Source organism: Hylaeus anthracinus, unplaced genomic scaffold (assembly GCF_026225885.1).
Source record: "Hylaeus anthracinus isolate JK02 unplaced genomic scaffold, UHH_iyHylAnth1.0_haploid 12002, whole genome shotgun sequence".
NCBI classification, from domain to species: Eukaryota; Metazoa; Arthropoda; class Insecta; order Hymenoptera; family Colletidae; genus Hylaeus; species Hylaeus anthracinus.
Window position 1 is genome coordinate 996990 of NW_026534349.1, and position 19187 is coordinate 1016176.

The 19187-nt window shown below is 45.9% G+C and overlaps 1 protein-coding gene across 5 annotated transcripts in view; it reads left to right on the forward strand.

Moving 5' to 3' along the window:
* Positions 1-19187, forward strand: part of LOC128891820 (ubiquitin carboxyl-terminal hydrolase 48-like) — a 57892-nt gene that overhangs the window by 14629 nt on the left and 24076 nt on the right. For 3 of the 5 annotated variants that reach the window (XM_054151651.1, XM_054151655.1, XM_054151656.1), the window contains 4 exons: positions 5684-5791; positions 7963-8069; positions 16126-16280; positions 16936-17055. In XM_054151651.1, the coding sequence (XP_054007626.1) occupies positions 5684-5791; positions 7963-8069; positions 16126-16280; positions 16936-17055 (490 nt within the window). Of the gene's footprint in view, positions 1-5683; positions 5792-5864; positions 6513-7962; positions 8070-16125; positions 16281-16935; positions 17056-19187 lie in introns of those variants that run through there. The other 2 variants (XM_054151652.1, XM_054151654.1) reach the window with 2 other exon arrangements.

A 19187-nucleotide genomic window follows, 5' to 3' on the forward strand; every position in this document is an offset into this window, starting at 1 on the left:
TGTGGGTCGACTGCAACTCAAGCGATTATTGCTTCCCGTACCGTTAACGAAGCCTCGTTACCAGCGAACTTTGTAAATACCTGACGGCAGGAAGAGGCCAGGGATCGCTTTTTCGAACAATGAACGCGCCGGTGAACTTGGCTGGAATGCCCGTGCATTAAATCATCGTGCGCCGGGTTAACGTAAGCTGAAGTCATAATTAAGCTTGTATCGCATGCCGCTTCTGTGTTTTGTCATAGATGATCGGCAATCTGTCGCTGGCTGCGGGCTCCCGCGTTAATTGTCCCGCGAATCGTAAATAGTCAACCAACTGTTGACTTCGGGGACTCCTCGCTATAAATTTTCCGAGACGTTTATTTAATTAAAAGGAGTTTTAACATGCGTCAGGGTGTTTGGAGTCCTTTCTGTGAACAAGTCATAGTCAAGAATCATGGTGATGGTTGTGATATTGAGGTGTGATATCGAGGTATATTCTTAGAACACGAGGTTCTTTGAATATTTAAGCAAAGTTGAGCTTTCTACTAGGCTTTCTAGTAGGCTCTAGTGGGAACACCTTGGATACGAAATGGGTTACTTGATAGATTGTTGATTGTTCTCCATTGTTGAAACAATTCTCGGAGGATTGGTCAGCTTCCAGGAGACGGACGGGGGCCCGAGAAAAGATGAAAGCAACTCGTTGAATCAGTCCTGAATCGTTGTCAGCGGGCGGAAGCCGGCTCGGTGCGCGCTAGAATAATGAAAGCTAATTATGCGCTCGGCACGAAAAAGGGAGGGAATCGCGGCAAAAAGCGTCGATAATCGACATCCTGCCGCAGTCCGTCGGTCAACTACTCTACTCGACCGGCGTAAATTTAGTCCCGGCCCTCGCCCCGTCCGCCAACGGAACGCTATTCCTCGCGACCAGAAGTCCCCCTGAGCAAACAAGAAGATCGGCCGCAGGCCCCCGACCGGCGTGTAAAAACGAAATCCGTGGACGATGCTCTCCGACGATCACCGGTATGCGGCAGCCGCCCCGCACCCGCGATCCTGGAAGCGGAAAGGTGCTCGACTCGAAATCGGACCCGATACCTTCTCGATTCCGACGTTCTCGAACCTCCGCGACCCTCTTTAGTGGCGTTTGTGGAAGCATTCGCGAGAAAATTTCATCGGGTCTTGGGGAAGAGTACTGACACTGTAAACATTTCTGTTGGGCGAGGATAGGTACTCGGACGTCATTTTTTTGGGGGGGGGGGGGGGGTGGGTGGGTGGGAAGAGGTGATATGAATTCGAGAGGATATAGGAGGTCCTGCTTTCAAGAGACAAAATAGGGTCAATAATTTGCATAATCCCAATCGTAAGTCTTTCGACATATTCAAATTCGCCCCTAACAAGCACACCCGGTCACCTAGTTCGTCTAAAAATCGACTCCCCTTGACCTCGATAACTCGAACCGATTTTCCGCGAACGGCGTTGTAAAATCACGTTCGGTAGTCGGTCAGGAATCGGCAACAGGCGGAGGCCGTTCACAAACAAACTTCTCCCATAAACGCAGCCAGGCCCTTCCGCTCGATTCGATCGTGGAAAAAACCAGCTTCTCGGGGCTCGGCGAAACCGCCACGGTAATAACACGATAATAATTTATAACATAACAATCGAGGAGCCACCGTGCGGTGGTTGGGCAACAGGATCGTACGCTGGTCAAAGAGACGGTTCGGTGCTGGGTTTGCTGGCCAGCCTCGTAGGCTGAGGTGCACCGGAGCGTTGCGATCATTACGAGGGGGAGGGGGGAGGGGAGGAGGGGGTCCGAGAAGTGTACGTGTCCGTGGTAAAAGGTCCACCGGTGTCCGTCCAGCGAAAAAGGAATCCCAAAAGCCTGTCCACAGACGGACAGAGAAGGAAGGGAGAGAAGGACGAGGAGGGAGAAAAACAATGTTGCGCCCGGTACCGCGGGACATTCAGAAAATAAGAAGATACCGAGATGGGGGACCAAGGATGATGAGAAACAGACCGTCTTCCTCCCCGCCCTTCGTCGCGGGGCGGACGACCAGTTGCATCAACGAGAGCGAATTTAAAGCGATCGCAAGAGTTCCTCCACGGTCCCTTCGTAAATGGAGGTGTAAGGATAAACTGTAAATCATCCGGCTCGTTATCCGAGCCGACGCGATCATACTCGCTTCTATTATTTTCTTGCACTACTTCCAGCGTGCCGCGGCACGATATCATCCGTGCCCGGTCGTTTTATGCCCCGCCATTGTGTTGCCGTGATGGAGAGATGACGCGAGTCGATGTCGCGTCGGCGACGATTTTTGCGCAAGCGGAAGTCGCCGGAAACTTTCCACTGGAACCTCGGTAGCGGCGCACTTTGGAGGGAATAAGGTGTGTAGACCTCCGGAGATCGAGAACTCTTCGGGTTGAGTTGCCGAGGATACTACTGGTTAGACAATTGTATGGGGTTTCAGAAGACATTGGGAGACCACTTTATAGGAATATTATTTATTACGTGTCTGAAGAAAACATTGGCGAGGAATGCGGATAAAAGGTCTTAAAAGCAAGTCTTAAGTGAGGGTATTATTATTTGAGAAGGTTTACTTTTTACATCTTTCCCTTTTTTTTTTTTTTTTTGTTGAACTGGAAGTCTACACGTGGAGAATTGGCTGGACGAAAGGAGAGAAAAGATCGAGATATTAGAGAAAGAAAAGATGGAGCGGAGATCGTGGCAGAGGTTATCAGGGTGTTGGCGAGCGAAACGGAGAGGTTTCACCCCTGTTTCGGTCGAATAATCGTGTCGTCTTCGTCGAAAGCGGTTTGCTCGAGCTAATATCGAACCATCGCCCACATTCAAAGGGACGTCGGCGAAGGAATGGTATTGTTGTCCCCTTCGAGGCGATTCTTCTTCGACGCGTGTCACTTTTGACGTTGCTAATGAAAAGATTGCTGTATCAAGAAATACTCGCACACCCTGACGGAGTCTTCCTTATATTTTATACATCTCTGTCGCGATCTTTTATTTCAAAATTCGCCTTTTCTTTTAGAGCAAAGAAGTTACTTCCTGAATAGAGATTGTCTATCGCCTTTGTATGCTTCCTAAAAATCACACAAGTTCGATTACCTAATTTCCTGTATACGTCACCTCCGTCATGCTTTATTACGCCTCAAGTTCTTCGTTGTTCCGCGAATGCAAGTCCTCTCTATCGTTTCGCAATCAGCCAGAACAATTTGCGTCCGCGGAGCCACCGGGCTTACGATTTCTCGCCTGATACGTCCATCGGCGGGCATCTCAAGTTTTATTTTACACGAGGAAAAATAAGCTATCGTCAAAGGAAAAGCGATTTACTGTGCGGCAACGGGAAGGCTGATACGGCCGACAGCATGAAATTGAAATCGTTCTGTGTCGTTGCGCAGAGTGCAAAGAACGTTAACCCGGTATCGTTGGTTTCTTCAGGAAGAGGAGCGCGCGCGCGCGCGAGCGCTTCCACTCGATGGCATCTCTCTGTTGATTAAAGTCCTTCAGCGGCGTTGTCTCCAGGCTCGTTCGTGCATAGAGCAGGATATTACGTACCGGTACTGAATAATGATATCTCGACCGCAGTGATCATATAAACCGCAATGATTACAAGGATATCTGAATCGTATCGATGTCTCATATTGGTATGTCGCTCGTGTTGCTCTCTGGAGTGAGGCTTAATTGGAGCTGCATGCGCGGGGTTACTTAAACTTCTGGGTAGACCTCACTTCGAACTGGAAATCGTCTTACAAATTGTGTCTCTGAGTTATCGATTTTTCGGTGATCTTTTTTTTTTGCGATTGGATTTATATGATTTAACATTTAGAAATGTTAGAAGTCTATTTTCTCCAGACCTATATGTACATTTACAACGCGTCATCTTCTGTGCAATATCAATTACGAAATACCAAAGTCTTCTCAGCACCGAGCATAGAGAGAAAAACCGAAATCATCGAGGCATTTCCAAACGATTTCCTCGACGTTTGCGAGTGACCCTTTCTCCCCCAGCCTCGATAGCGAGAACCACCCCCGCGCACAGGAGTTCTCGATTCCTGGCTTTTCACTTCTATTCTCCTGGGAGCAATAATTGCTGCGGGCCGGAAAAATTCCGCGACGAAAGTTAAACAAAGCCTCGAATGAGGAATACAGAAAAAAAAAAAAAATGAGAACGAGGAGCATATCGGTGGCGAGGAGAGTCGGAGGAGAGGGACACAGAGAACACGAACAACAGAGAGTAGTGTCCCTGGTTCGACTGTAATAAGGGTGACCAATTTTCTCCACTGTCCCGCGCCTCCCTACGTTCGACTGTTTGAACAAGCCTCATAATTAATACGCGTATTCGCTTCTGGAAAACCCGCTCGAGGGTATCCGGCTGGTAGACATTTTTTAAATCCTCCGTCCGCGGATATTTGCTCTTCCACGACGTCCTCGTGGTTTCCGAACGCTTTTCGCGAGCTTTCTGTGTTTCGTGCTTCGTTTTTCTCGCCAACCCCGTTCACTTTGGATGGACATGTCTCTGCGACAGGGGATTCTACACTTTTTCACACGGAGGAGGTGGGAGGGTAGTATTACGTTTTTCGCGATTCTGAGATACTTGTCTTCTTGATAACTGTTTGAGTGATTTGTGGATTACAATTTAGAAAGGTTTTTCCATCTGATACGTTTCCCATTTTGTCATTCCTTATTTTATTTTTTCTTGTTTCTGTAAAAGAATATTTAACAGGATATTTCGAGAAGCATTTTGTCGTAATTGTTTTCTGGAATTTAAATTAATTCGCAAGATTAGTATTTGGGAATGTTTTAATAACATTCTATCGTCTCATAGTTCCGTACGTCGACACAAGTAGAAATGGTCAGTAATAGGCAGACGCTTTTCCAAGTGCTCCAAGAAACATTAAAAATCAATTTCCTCTACAACGAAAAGCCTCCCAAAACAAATGTCCATTCTACATTTTCTTCGTACATTTTCACCACGAATCACCCTCTAGCTTAACATTTGAAACATCATCCCCTCATTGGTACATTTTTCAGGCTTCTCGTTAAGATTGTAATCCTCGCGCAAATGTTGATCCGCGTCGGAATGAAAAATAGTGTCGAGCTCCAATTGTCACCGCTGAATATGGGGCTGGAAATTGTTCTAGGAAAATCCAGATTTTCCGTTCGACTGTGGTCTCCTGGTCGGTCAGATCGCGTACCTGGCTCGTTTCGCGGGAGATATCTGTCTTTAAGAGCATTATCTGGATGGCGGGCGGGTAGGGAGACGGCAAAAACCGTCCGCCCTCTCGGTGGTATGTGAAAAATGATGCACAACCCCAATCCCCCCGACACATCTCCACCCCCTCGGGCCGGAATGTCCCGAAGGAAGCGTTCCTCCTCGTCGTCTTTCTGGTCCACGACCCCGAAAGACGTGTCACAGGCGAGGTTGCGTTATTCGAAACGATTAACTGGCTGACAGTGTTCGTAAAAAATAACCCTGAAAATATATTTTTAATGCCGCAGGGATTTATCACCGTGGATCTTGGCGGTTGTCGTTTGAAACTCGAGGTAGAGAAGGGGGGAGGAGATTTGGGAAAAGTAATTACGATTCGATGGGAGGGATGGTATTAGGTTTGTTTTCGTAATGGTATGTTACCATTTTGTTTTGTAGATTTTGGTCTGTGAGTTGGGAATGGATGGTGACAGAGGGAATTTTTGTTTCAGATATGCTGAAGTGTTTTCGAAAGCACCACCCGTTGGAATAAGGAACGCTACGCTGCTCTGCGAACTGCACAAAGGATTCCTCTATTCGCCAACATTTAACAACGATTTGTGAGTAGTTTTTCACCCCTAGCCATTTCTACCGTACATAGTTTCCTATTCTAAATAAGATTCTGAATATAAGCGTCGAGAAATGTCGACTTCTGGGACAACTGCATTATAAAGCGAAAGTGCGTGACCTCCTGGCACTGGTTTCTTCCATTCTTCGAATCCTTGGAGCGCGTGTGACGTGATGGATACCCGAAAATGTCACCAGCACGGTCCCGGGGCTATTGTGCAGCCAACCCTCTGACCATTATGCTAAACCATTGTCCACTATCTGCCTAAGATAGCCGACGGCTCGAGTCGTCCGCTTGTTCACCCTTGACTTTGTCGAGACCGTTAAAAAATCATTTTTGTCGACGATCTTCGACCTCCCTCCTCGTGACGTCTCTCGATGCTTGGATAGTGGATAGGTCGATCGAATTATATCGGAGGATTTAAGTAAAATGTTTCGAAAGAGGTTGCAAGTGACCCGCGATTATTTAGACCAGTGTTTGTTAAGCTTCATTTACAAAGAAAATTTGTTGGTGGATCTTTTAGAGTAGCATTTCACCCGATAGAAACATAATGTGCTGTGAAGTTCAACTTAGAGTAATCGTGCATTAATAAATTAATACGCACACGATGCCAAACTATTAGGATGACAGTTTCATTAGATTTCTTATTTACAAGTAATGAATATTTCTTATAATACTGCCCAATAAAAACAAAATTTATGATCCTACAGTTTTAAATAAAGAAGACGCACGTAAGCACTGTAATTCTTGTTCACGCTTCCTTTCGATTTTCAAATGCAACTGCACTGTTAATAGCGGTTTCATTTAAATATTACTTGGATTAATTAATCATGAGTGCATATCGACTCCTGCTAGTAGGAATTATATTCAATAAACGCGTACGATATGCCGTTCCGTTGGCTCGCGTTCTTTTTTTTTTCTCCCCCTCTCGACGGTGATTTCTCTGATTCCCTCCCTTTTTCTCTGGCGCTCCTCGATGCATCCACCATTATTCGGGCGTTAGGCAAATACACGAGGAGAGACGACAAGCTCGTCCGGCGCGGTTTTTGCCTCGTGAAAATTCAAATGAGACCGCGCGGCATATTGCGCTGAATCGAAATTAATGTCGCGCAACTAATTATCGGGCCGACAGTTATCCCGTATCAACTCGTCGCACGTTTCACGGCGTCGGAACGTGCCTCCATAAATTACTGTTTACGTCGCCGTCCGCAGTATAGCACCGCTAATTTTTATTATCCGCCGCGCGACAATTTCCAATTAAATCGTTTAACGAGCGGCGTTCCACTTTTTCGCGACGATTCCTCTCTTAGGTTTCCTCGTTTTGTTCCCGGACGAGCGTGGAATTTTAGAAACGTCGGCGACATTGATATTTCCGACATCGCGGAACTTTTTTTTTTAGCGGAAACTGGAGTTTCAACAGGTTTTGATTGTAGTTTTAAAGTTGAATAATTTGTCTTTCGGTGAGATTGAAGATCAGTTTTGTCAGTGGTTAGATATCGAGCGTTTCTAAGACACCTTGTATAGGAAGGTAGAAGTTCTCTTCGTCGAACGAAATATTACGACGCTGAGTATTTAGCGGGATTTTTCAAAGTGTTATTGATCATAGCGGCGCGAGATGCCTGAGCGTTGCGCGAGCTTCAGGAACCACGCCAGGATCAGGCGAACAATTGCAGGGCAAAAAGCTGGAGCCGCTGCGCGGCAAGAAATTTCTAATTTGCGGTATAATTAAGGGAGACGGGGCAAAAACCATCACGGATTCTACGCCGTTGCCGGAAAATCGTGAATTCCGCCTTGCGCGAATACGCCCCTGGCTTGATCGCGGACCGACTCCGTACGCGTTTCACCGTTACACATTGTTAAGTAAATAATTGATCGGGAAGGGTTTTAATACGAGTTTCAAAGTGTGAATAATTGTGTAGAAGGCATAAATAAACATATTTTAAGCAATTTACTGCGCACGACACTATCATAATTGCCAGAAGGCAACCATTGTTTCTATCACGTAATATTCTCAGCTATTATCATTGGTATATTCATTCGTACGTAGTATCCTTTTTAAGTTTTGCTTCGTATCGCACTTTTAAAAATTGGATTTATTACAATTTATCATAATTTAAACTTTACTAGATAATGTTCTCATATGTATCCAAAACTCTGTTGCAGATACACCATAGTAACTGCCGAGGAGTGGTCGAAGTTGATGCAGTTTTACGACGTCGATTATCCAGTCATCATCAAGAGGACTGGTTCCGATTTTTACACAGATCCAAGTGAGTACGAATATATAATATTCTTGTTACTTTTAAACATCGCTCTTTCTCTTCCTAAAAATGGACTCTCGTTTCAACAGCCTATCGAGGTTAATTTCTAATTTTTACTCGATTAGTAATTATACAAACAGGTTCAAATATAAAAATACACAAAAATATTTACATTTAGAAAACAAGACACTTTCGTTCAAGTATCGATTCTTTATCAATGCCCGTAAAAATATGAACGCTTATAAACATCCTCAGTCTAATCATTACCCATGATCGTCCCAGAAGACCAGTGACAGATATTGATGCGGTAGCGATTACCAATTAGGAGTGACGGAGGGATTACCCAGTCTCAACGTTTCGCGTCTCGTAAATCTACGAACGAGGGAAAAAAAAGTGACGGTATAACGAATCGTGGACGTGAATTGAAACGATTATAACGTGACGGTTATCGTTGCACATGTGCGACGATAGGCGTATCAATTTCCTGGTAAAGTGCAGAACCCGAAGACCGATCGCGCAATTAACGGCTTTCTCTTTATTCCATCCTGGGACCGTTCGATCTTATCGGCAATTAATTTTCGTAGGATTCCGGGAGGGTCGTTATGTAAACGATCGTCCCTAGGCGGATCGTTACCAGCGCTCTTCCCTATCGTGTCCCCTTCTTTTTCTCTCTGTGTACGTGGCTCGGTCTAATTATTGGTACACAATCTCGCGGACACTCGGGGCGCGTCAGTGACTTTTCGCTTTTGGCTTCTACTGGGAAAACCACTCGATGTATCTAGAATATATTTGTGGCTTAATCGGATGCCGACAGTGGATACTTCTCTCGTTGTCGGGGCAGATTAAACGGTTACCGAATTCTGTATGCATAGGTGTGTGCGTGTGTATGTTGGTTTCTGTGTTGTCACAAATTGTTCTAGGCACAAATTCTAAATGCCAAATTCGTTTTTCAATCCGCAGATAATGTTACCAACGGAGAAGTTGTCTCTTAACAGTGAATCACCGGAGCACACGCGCTGTGAAATTTTTTGCGAGAAAGTGTGCGTGAAAGCGCGCATCCTTTCCACTTTCCTGTCCTCCCCCTCTCGGAATATAACCCAAGGAATAATGCCAGAAGACATTAGCCGTCGATTTACATAAATCCCCTACCCACGTTTGTTCGCGTTGGCTTCTCTGGCAGACCCCAAAGTGTCTCATTATAATTAAGAAGTATCCTGAAAATTAACCGACAGAAAAAGTGCCACTGCGGGGGGCCGGTAGAGGTGGTGCCGTTCCAAATGGGGTTCTAAAAGTTTCTCACCCGCTGCCGTCGCAATTCGTTCCTCGGTTCGTGCTGTGGGGATTGTTTTGACCGAATATCTTCGGAGTTTTAACGTCTCGGAAGGGACGTTTAATACCGGTGCGTACATATAAGTGTTCGTTCCTAAACAAAAGTCTGAAACAGTGTATTTACCATACAATTACGTAACATTAAAAACAAACACCTGACGTTACTATATCGATGTTAACTACTCGTCAACGTGCTTTAAATATATCGGTTCTATTCTACATCAACAGTGACCATAGAAACCAAAGAAACAAATAATCATCTTATCCAAAGGTACAAGATCGAAGGAAACTGATAAGGAAGAGCGCATTTTAAAGCAAGTGGAGACGGTACGATTAAATTCCCGTTCCCGACAAATACAATGCCTCCCTTCAACTTCGAACCCCGAAAAGTCCCATCAGATTTACGCGGTCCGTGGCCGAGCCACGCGCAAGCCCACTTTGTCGAACGACTGATCCTTGTCGTCGGTCTGGCAGGCAAATTGGCTCCCGAAGGTAGCACCAGGGGGATCCTGCGGATCGATGTTCACGTCCTTCGTCGCGCACGAACGAGCCCACGGCGTGTCCCGCGTTCAAGAAGAGCCGAGAGGCCTCTAAACATCCCATTGTCTTGTCCGTCTCTCGATCGCGGATGGCGCGGGCTTTTTTTCCCGCGACATTTGTCAAGGCTCTGCCTCGGAAAGGGGGATCGTCCCGCGGTTGATTTGCATTGCAAAGCCGGTCCCCGAACCGGCCCGCCGTCTCTCCACCGGCTGGACCGCGGATCGCCCAGATGGAGATGTCGTTTAGGGTTAAAACCGTGATATCTTCTCCGCGACGAGTGCTCGCGGACTCGTGCCGCTTGATCTACATGCCACGATCGATCCCTTGATGCTGGCTCTTGTTTCTCCAGACGAAACGTATGCTTCGAGCTTGTCACAAAACAGAAGAGTAGAGTGAAGCTCGACGAATGGATATCTGGTGCTTTGATTCGTTTGTGTCGAAATGTTGAAAGCGTTGGAGGTATTTGTAGGATAAATTGTGATCCTAGGTGGATCAGGAAACCTAAAATCTCCATCTTCCAAAGATATAAGAGAAATATATATATATATATCTGCGATTTTGTATCATCTTGGGAGCATTTGGAATTAGCGTTGCTCGTTAGTCCAAACGATCGTCTTTCGGCTGTCAACCATTAACCGGGTGCAGTCGCACGAGGAACATTTCCTTCCCCGGTTTTCCAGGAGCGTCGTCATCGTGGCGGTTGGTCCTGGCGAAGCCCGGAGGGTGGTATTCAATCGCGTCACCTCCGGTTCTGTCAACCGAGGCCGACGAAGGAGCCGAGCGATCAGGGTTGTCGAGTGATTGATACGAGGTTGGACGGTGCCTAATGTGCCTTCGCATACGAGCGAGAAAGAAACGTCCAAAGGCCACGAAGGTGTAAGGGAGAAGGGACCACCCCTTCGAGGCTTTAAGAGTGGAACGATCGTCCGGCTGAGGCTCGTTAGTCAGGGCCGTATCAGTCACCGAAAGCAACCCCCGATTTTTTGTTCCAACCGGGGCCAAGTGCTCGTTTCCCCTGGTTCACTTTTGTTCGGACCAGACGCGCCGGTGTGCGCGCGCCCTTAAAACGAGCCAAATTGTCTGTTTGCTCTGGACCACCCAGGGCCTCTGTCTTTCCACGTCCTTTTGTACGTCGAGGATTTGTGAGGGGATCTTGACGCGTGAATTACGCTCGTAATTTTACGTCCATAGGTGTCGTTGACGTAATTCGATGTCAGGTTATACGTCTAGGGAGGTAGCTTGGTCATTTCGACTCCTATTTGGAAATGTGATAGGTATCTAGCGAGACTCGACAGAATTATACCGAAACCAGAAAATCTGGACTGCAAACGGTTAGTAGAAGAAATATGGCCAGAATATTATCGGTCTAAATGGTACGGCAACGGGTTAGTCTACGCGTCCTTGCCAGAAACCAGGAATCCGCTAGAAGAAACTGGTCGCAAAACGAAGCTCCTCGGATGCAGCGGAGAGTCAGTCTCCAGATTGGTCTTGCGTGCACCCCCCCCGCGAAAACGCAAGCGAGTCGAAAAGTCATTTTCGGGGAGGATCCAACGATCCGAGGGAACAAGTCGTAAAGTTGTGTTCATTGGTCGGTGAATGCATATATTAAGACGTGTCCGGCGCACTTGTCGCAGCCGGGGGAAGGGCTAACAAATGTCCCTCCTGAAGCGTTTGACCCCTGGTAAGTTCAACCACCCCCCGGGAGACTAAATCTCGAGTCGAAAGGCGGGTCTGGCCCCTCGAGGCTCGACGTTTATGGAACCCGGTGCAACGGAGCCGACCGCCGCAGCCACCGTAGGAAACTAATCAGCAAATTCGTGTTCTAAATCTAAATCGCCGTCCGAATATTAATTCGAGACCGCTCTGTCTCCGTTCCACGGACGTTCGCGGCGGTCCTGGGCCCTCCCTCCGCCAGTTTCTCTAGGTTTTGCGATACAGCCAGTGCTGTAGCTAGGCTGATTTGTGGCACCGGCTGGCGCCTAAGCGATATTTACGACTGCCGTTCACGGAATCGAAACACCGTGGAGCGTCGCTTTTAATCGCGACGGAAAGTCTGCGCTTCACGGAAACCGATTTCGAGTGCCGAGATAAAAACGGGACATGGATAAAGAAAAAGATTGCCACTGTTGATTGTCTCTGACGGGTTAGATGAGTTTTGATTTTTGATGATTAAGTGGAGAATGTTATGGAATGTATAGTTGATGGAATTTCAACTGTTTCACGTGGAGTCAAGCAAGCCAATCAATTTGATTCGTGTACATATTTCTTCTTACGCACACACGACGCTATTAGTCACAGACAATTAAAAGGATTCATCAGCTCGCGGGGCAGAAAGTAGCGCCGTAAATTAAAGTGGAAGCGACCGGAGGAAAGTCGAGCAGGTCAAGTTTCGAAGGGTCGAATTAGCGACATCCCGCCGGTTTCTGTCTCTCCCCCTTCTCCTCGTCTTGGTCCTTCCTCTTATCCTGCAGGATATCCCCACTTGTCTCCGCGCCACGGGGGGTTCTTTTCCAGCAGGATTAAATGGAGCGCCTAGATGACCGATGCTCGTCCTTCGGACCTGGCTCTCGCGGAGGGCTGGTTGGAAAACAAGATAAAACGAGGATAAAGCTCGCTTAGAACCTTTCTCCCTTTACTACTGACAATGCCGTGGGGTGTGTACCGCGACACTGACAGCAAGGAGCCTTCGTTAATCCAGAAGCCTAATCGTCCAGATCGCTGGACTCGAGTTGTCGTTCCAGTTTGGCTTTTTCACTCCTCCCCTGGGGAAACGCTGTCAGGGAACATTTAGGGGTGGACAGGTTTTTTTAGAGGGAAATTTAGGTTTCACAGGTGGCCGAGCAAAATTTCATACTCTTTCTTATTAGTTTGCTAACGATATCTTATTGCAGTAATCGAAGGTTGATTATTTTATTTTATTTGAATATTTCATTCCACTTTAGAAAAGTTACAATGAAGCCAAAAATAAAGTTAAGCCCCAACCAAAATTAAATGAACCAGAAATTATAACTACAACCATCTATAAATTTTGAAGGGAATGCTCCATAAAACTGCTTCGAAGTCGTTCGTATTATAAACAATTGTCAGGGGTGCAAGGGGTTAAATCGGGTGGAGCGAAAACCGCGGCTTTAGTTTAATTAACTCGTCGATCGAGGATCCATTAGCGACGAAAGGGAGGTCCTTTCGATTTTCTCGAAACGCACCGGACCCGCTTGCGGATCCGGAAAGCCGCGTGTAATGCCCGCTTTTAAGCCCCGATTACACGCGCAGCTAGCAGCTCTCGCGGTAAGAGGATTATATTTTGACTTTGTTGTGGCGCTCGAAGACGTTCGTTAGCGAAATCATTGTTACGGCGACGATCTTCTCCTTCTTCGGCAGGCATCGTTAGAGTTGCCCAAAACGAGAAACCGCGCTCCTTGGGATTCCCTAAATTCCTTCTCTGTTCGTTGCCGGAGATTGTTACGGCTTGTTTCCGCTTTTTGGCTCGCGATGCGCATCCATTTTTTACTCCGTTTGAAGCTTTAGATTTACAAGTATTGTGAAACGGGTTTGGTAATTCCTCTAATATTGTTTTTTTTTTTTTTCTTTTGATTGGGAATTTTGACGAGGTAGTATAGTTTGAGAGGGATTGGATGTTGGTAAAGAAATACAGGGAAAATTCCCAGAAATATAATTTGAAGTATCAAGGATGCCAAGAGCACTTTGGTTCACATATTTCTTATATGAGTAAATATTCTATCGATAAATAAAATTCACCAGCCTTATAAATGAATAAATTATACGACCCGGCATCGTGCCGTCGATGAAGATTAAATCGTCTACTTCATAGAACAAGAAAAGAAGGAATCATTATTTACTTTCCACCCGCGATTCGAGCGCGGAAGAACTCGAGGCCTATTCGAGGGTGGCTGACTGTTCATAGTCGAGGGGTTGGGAAACATCAATCTTTCATTCAGGAGACGATTTCGAAGTTATGAATGAAAGCTGCTCGGACCTTTTAATATAATGTCGCGCTGCTTGTCCTCTCGCTTAACGCGGTTTCGATTTTGATCGAAGACCCACGGCATTTCGTTGGTGTGGGTGAACTTCTTGATTCTTGGAAACAGCCCATGAGATGTCTTTGACATGGCCGTCACGAAGTAAACTTAACTTTTTATTAGTAGCAGAAGTTCAAGATTCGGTATTTATTTTAGCCGTGTGGAGCTCATATGCGATTCAATAATATATCTAATAATTAATTAGCTGAGTACATCATCATAACATTGGAAGATTATTTTTTAAATGAAACTTTGTTCGATCCAAAAGGCTTGTTCCATTTTACAAAAGATAGATTAATATTTTTGCAAGTCCGAAGTTAAGGCCGCTCTTATCGCGTCGCCGAAATTACACGGGAAGTCGCGTCGTGGAAACTCTCGAGGAAAAGTTCGATTCGGTGTCCCACAAGGGATTTCGGTGGCGGGCCGTTTCCATGCGTGCGATAAAATCCAAAGGAATAGGCGAGCGTCGCGCGTCGAGGAAACTTCTCCGCTCCGATTCCGTCCAAGTTTTTGCCCCCTTTCGACGCCCGTTTATGGTTTGACTGCCCTCGGATGGCACTTTAGGGAAATACACGAGAAAATCCGCGCCACTGTTCGGCTCTATTGAGAACCAGTAGAGCCTATTGTGTATTATTAGCCAATAAAACCCGCTTGTTGTTTGCTCGAGACACGCACGAGTGCCTCCTTCGATTCCTTCTCGACTTTCGAACAGTCTCGTCTTCGCCACGGAGCGTTTCCTGCGCTTTCGAACTTGTCGAGACCGAGAATCGCGATAAATAAACAGATTTAGCGATGAATGAAAGGATAAAAGAATGCTTTAAAATATTTGTAACGAATACCATTGGTCCATTTACTTGTTCATTTATTTAAGGAAACGTAATCGATCGGTTCGAACAGGGTTGATTTATAGCGTCACGGTGATAGGGTTAGAAAGACTTCGAAAAGGGGCTCCAGGCTGATTCTCAGTCATCCCTACGCATCCCTGATTAGCTTAGGTTCCTCGTATTTCCGATTAAACTCGATAGCAAACGATCCTATCGTGCGTCCCCGTGCAGCTCTGTAATTGGGGCTCCAAGGGTGGACATTTGAATTCATTTCGTGTACCAACTCCGTCGACCCGTACCTTCGTGCTTCACGGAAGCTAAAATCTAATCATTTTGTTTCTTGTTATTCCTCCAATCGTCTTCTTCAGCGGTTCCGTTCGACGAAATCGCCAAGATTAGATTGTGCGATTTCGGTTAGCGAAAAGATGCCGAGTCAGGGATGAAATTAAGATCGTAAATTGCGGGAGAACTTCCTCGACTCGTTGCTGGTTCTCTACTTTACTGGTCGGAATTTGATTTCTATCTCTTTGTCTTCAAACTAGAGCACTGTGCTCGATCAAAACGAGTTGCACCAAGCTTGAAACGGGTCGGTCGAACGTCAGGTCGTCGAGAGGCACTTCTTGCAGGAGTGCTCGTTGAACAGCGCGATACCGCGACGGTACGTCGGTAATTAGGGCTCCCCCTGGCAAGGGTGGTGGACATTCGAATTCATTCAGGGTCGTGGCGCTCCTCCCGGGGTTAGCCGACAGCCCCTTTAGCGGAAAACTGTCTGAACATGACGTAACGCTCCTGAAAGCCGCTCGGATAGGAGCGGTTTCGGGCTTGGTTTTTGCGCTGTCCGGTCAGCAACAATGGCCGCTTCTTACTGGCGTTCTGGTCACCGTATATTATTAATTACTGTATTAATCTCGCCGGCCGTAAGCAATCTATTATACATGGGATAAGAGCTCGCCGAGCTAGCCGGCGTCGTCGTCGTCAAAATGCCCGCCCACGGTCCTGCTACCCCATTGGGTGACTTTGTAACTTCGACGTTCGATGTAATCTGACCCCTGCGGGTGTTAACGAAGGGTGGTTTCGGAAAGGGTGTTAAAGGAATCTTGAAATTGCCGCTGCCTGGGCGTACTAGAGTACTACGTCTCTGTAGGAGCATCCAAAGCTGGATGAATGGTAGACAAAATTATGGAATGAAAAATATATCTGCGATAAATGCATCGTGTCGATATTACACTCTTTAATCCCATTCGTCGAAGCCTGCATCTCGCGCAAAGTATAGTAGATCCATACCAAAGCCGGGTTAATTTTCTTTTTTTAATGTTTCATTAATTTTTTTTACAGGTCTTTGCGCGGCGTGCATGTTGGCGCGAGTGGAGCAAGAACGTCTGGAGAGTTTGAAGTACGATAGGGCGACGATTTACGTAAAGTGCGTGGAGGAGAACGAGGACCCGAAGACGGACAACCAATTGGAGGTCAGTGAGAAGAAAAGAGTAAAAGTATGTATATAGAATCCGCCATACCGAGATCGAATCGACGCGAAATTACACACGACGTCCGAGGGCAGACGACAAGGGATTTTTGTTAATGGGCCAGCGTGCCGAGTCACCCGACTGTCCTGGAACCGGTCGACCGATTCAGATTGATGTCGGCCGATAAGGAGATCGGCCCCATCTCATTCATTTCACGATAATAATCGTCATTACGTTTCCATGGGTCGATCCTTGGGGCCACCTGCTTCCCTCTCCTCGTCCACGCATTAGTTTCTTCGCTTTCATTCGTCTCCGGTTCGCAGCGGTGTGAAGGTGTTACGAATTAAGGAAGGGTCTGGTATGGCTACTTATGGCATGGACGAGAATTGTTTATTTTCTTGTAAACGTTGCTCTTCAATGCGGGGAGTTACGCGGCGTACTCTAGAAGTAGACTAGATATTTATTTGTAGAAATGAGGAGAGTAAGAAAAATATTGTTTAGGAAGATAAGAAAGAGTTATGTATAGACTTGGTAACATTAGATAAAGTAAGTTAGAAACGAAGATTGAGCCATGTCATAGGTCGGTTTGAGCTTTTGTTTATACAAAAAAAAAAAAAATAATTGAAAAAGTATGTTCGCATTTAGAGAAGAACAAATAAAAATCTTGTGTTTTCCACCGCAGGTGGCTGCAAAGAAACCCAAGATAGAAAATACTAGGCCGTCGAGAACTCGGAGGAACCTGAAGGGATCCCACGAACTCAAAGTTTCTTCGGAGATCACCCTCAAGGAGCTCAAATTAATGGTGAGTTGAAGTCCCTATCATTCGTCTAAACGAATCTCGATTATTTTATTTCAAACGAAATATTTTTATATTTGTGAAAATTCTCATAAATTTCCTCATACTTTTACTATAAATGCATGAAACATCTGCAGTTTCGTTCTTCATTTATCAATATGAATCACGCAATGAACACTTTTCCGAGGACCGATCGTGGGCCAGTGTTCCCACCGTAGTGTAAACAACTCTTCCCAGGTGAGCCAGTATCCTCCACAGTATTAAATTACCAAAGGGTTAAACCGTGTTCCCCAATCGATCGTAGTTGCTGACAATGACAGTGATCACGCGGCAATTGAAAGAGATTACGGCAGCCAGCCAGAGAGGAACCGTTTTACGAGGGTCGACCGTTTCGGACGCGGAGAGAGAGAGAGAGAGAAAGAGAGAAAAATCCTCCGAAAGTCAGACACTCTGCTAGCAGGTTCGCCGAGTTCGTTCGGTGGACCGAAAGTAGTAAAGCCGTAGTTATGGCTGGTTAGCATATGCTCGGGCCCCGGCAGTGTGCTTAAACTATTAAGCGTATTTATATTGCGAGGCTGCGGCCATCTCCTTCTCCCTTCTTCTTCGGGGCCACTGGCAAAAACACGAAAGAGCATAAACCTCGCGCTAATAACAGGCCTCCAACTTCTCCACTCCACTTCACTCCACTTCCTTCGACTCTGGACCTTCTATACCGATGGCCATTCAATTCTTTCTCTCTTTCTCCTCTTCTGCTCCGCGTTTTCGCGTTGTTTATTCGCGCGGAGGTGTTCGAAAGCTGAAATTCCCACAAAATTCACAACTATGCATATCTTTCATGAAAAACACCGAAAGATGTTTGTATAGTGGAAATGGGAGTTTAAATGGAAGATTAGACGTCGACTCCGATTGGAAAGTATCGGTTGACCGAAGGGTGCCGGTTGTTCGCGGATCGGGTAAGCGTTTGACAAAAATGAGAGCTCGCCGGTTTTTATCCGATCGCAAAAATGTTCGAGTTTCATGGTCGAATGCGCGACAAGTCGCGAGCAAGCAAGCAAATCGGAACAATAGTCGGCGCGCTTCGCTCGACGATCGTTTTACGTAATCGTTGGTAACGCCGATTGCCGCCTGTAAATATTACTTTCTACCACATTCCGTGTCACCGATCCGAAGTGCTTTTTTCCGCCCTCCGTTCGGGCTCTCTAGCCAGCCAGGCGATTTCTTTTCCTGTCCCTCGATGATCGCTGACGCTCGAACGGTGAAAAAGTTTGTTAGACAGCTCTTTTGTCTTTGGGACTTCTTCCTTCGTTGTAACAAAATCCCCGCTGAGAGACATTTTGGAAAATAAAATCGAAGGAGTTAAATAGTTCAAAGGAAAATAAATTAATATTTATAAAGGAGAAAGTATTTGATCAAATGTATGCAGTCTGAGGATAATTTGTCGCAACTTTACAATTACTTTCTAAAAATTCGACGTTAACGTCCGCGAGTACGTCGGAAAAGATAAAATTCTTCGACCCCGGAGCAATTGTTCGGCCTTTTCTTCGCAACCTTGTTACAACTCGCCTCTATTTATCGCTCTGGTCGAGGACCTTCCGTGCCCGAGCAAGAGACTTTAACGAGGAAGCATCGGTTTCTTGTTCCGACCGATCATTTCTCTCGTTGCCTTTTGTTATACTCTTTCTCTGGGTAAACGTTGGTATTATCCCATAAGTCTCGTCACGTCAAAGTCTCCAAATTTGTCAAATATGATATAAAGTTACTCTCTTGGAAGTGAATTTGATAAACTGGGGATTTTCAAAATTTGAAGGCTCTAGATACTTTGACGCCAGCCCTGAGAACCGGATGCAGCGCCTTCTCATGGAAATAGTCACGCTGGAACGAATTTCTGGAATTCGGTTTAAAATCAATTTCACGGAAGACGCTCTTGCCTCGTCATCATAGTTAATCAGCCCAAATTGGTTCCAAATTTCAACAAAAACTCCGTTGCATTCGGATCTACGGGACTCTATTTAACGTTGATAGAGTTTCTGTTCAAACTAGAGTCACAAATGATTGAATGTTAAGGACACGTAATTACACTTAATAATTTTCGCGTACACTTATGATCTATTAGAAGAATGACAATATATATGGTGTAG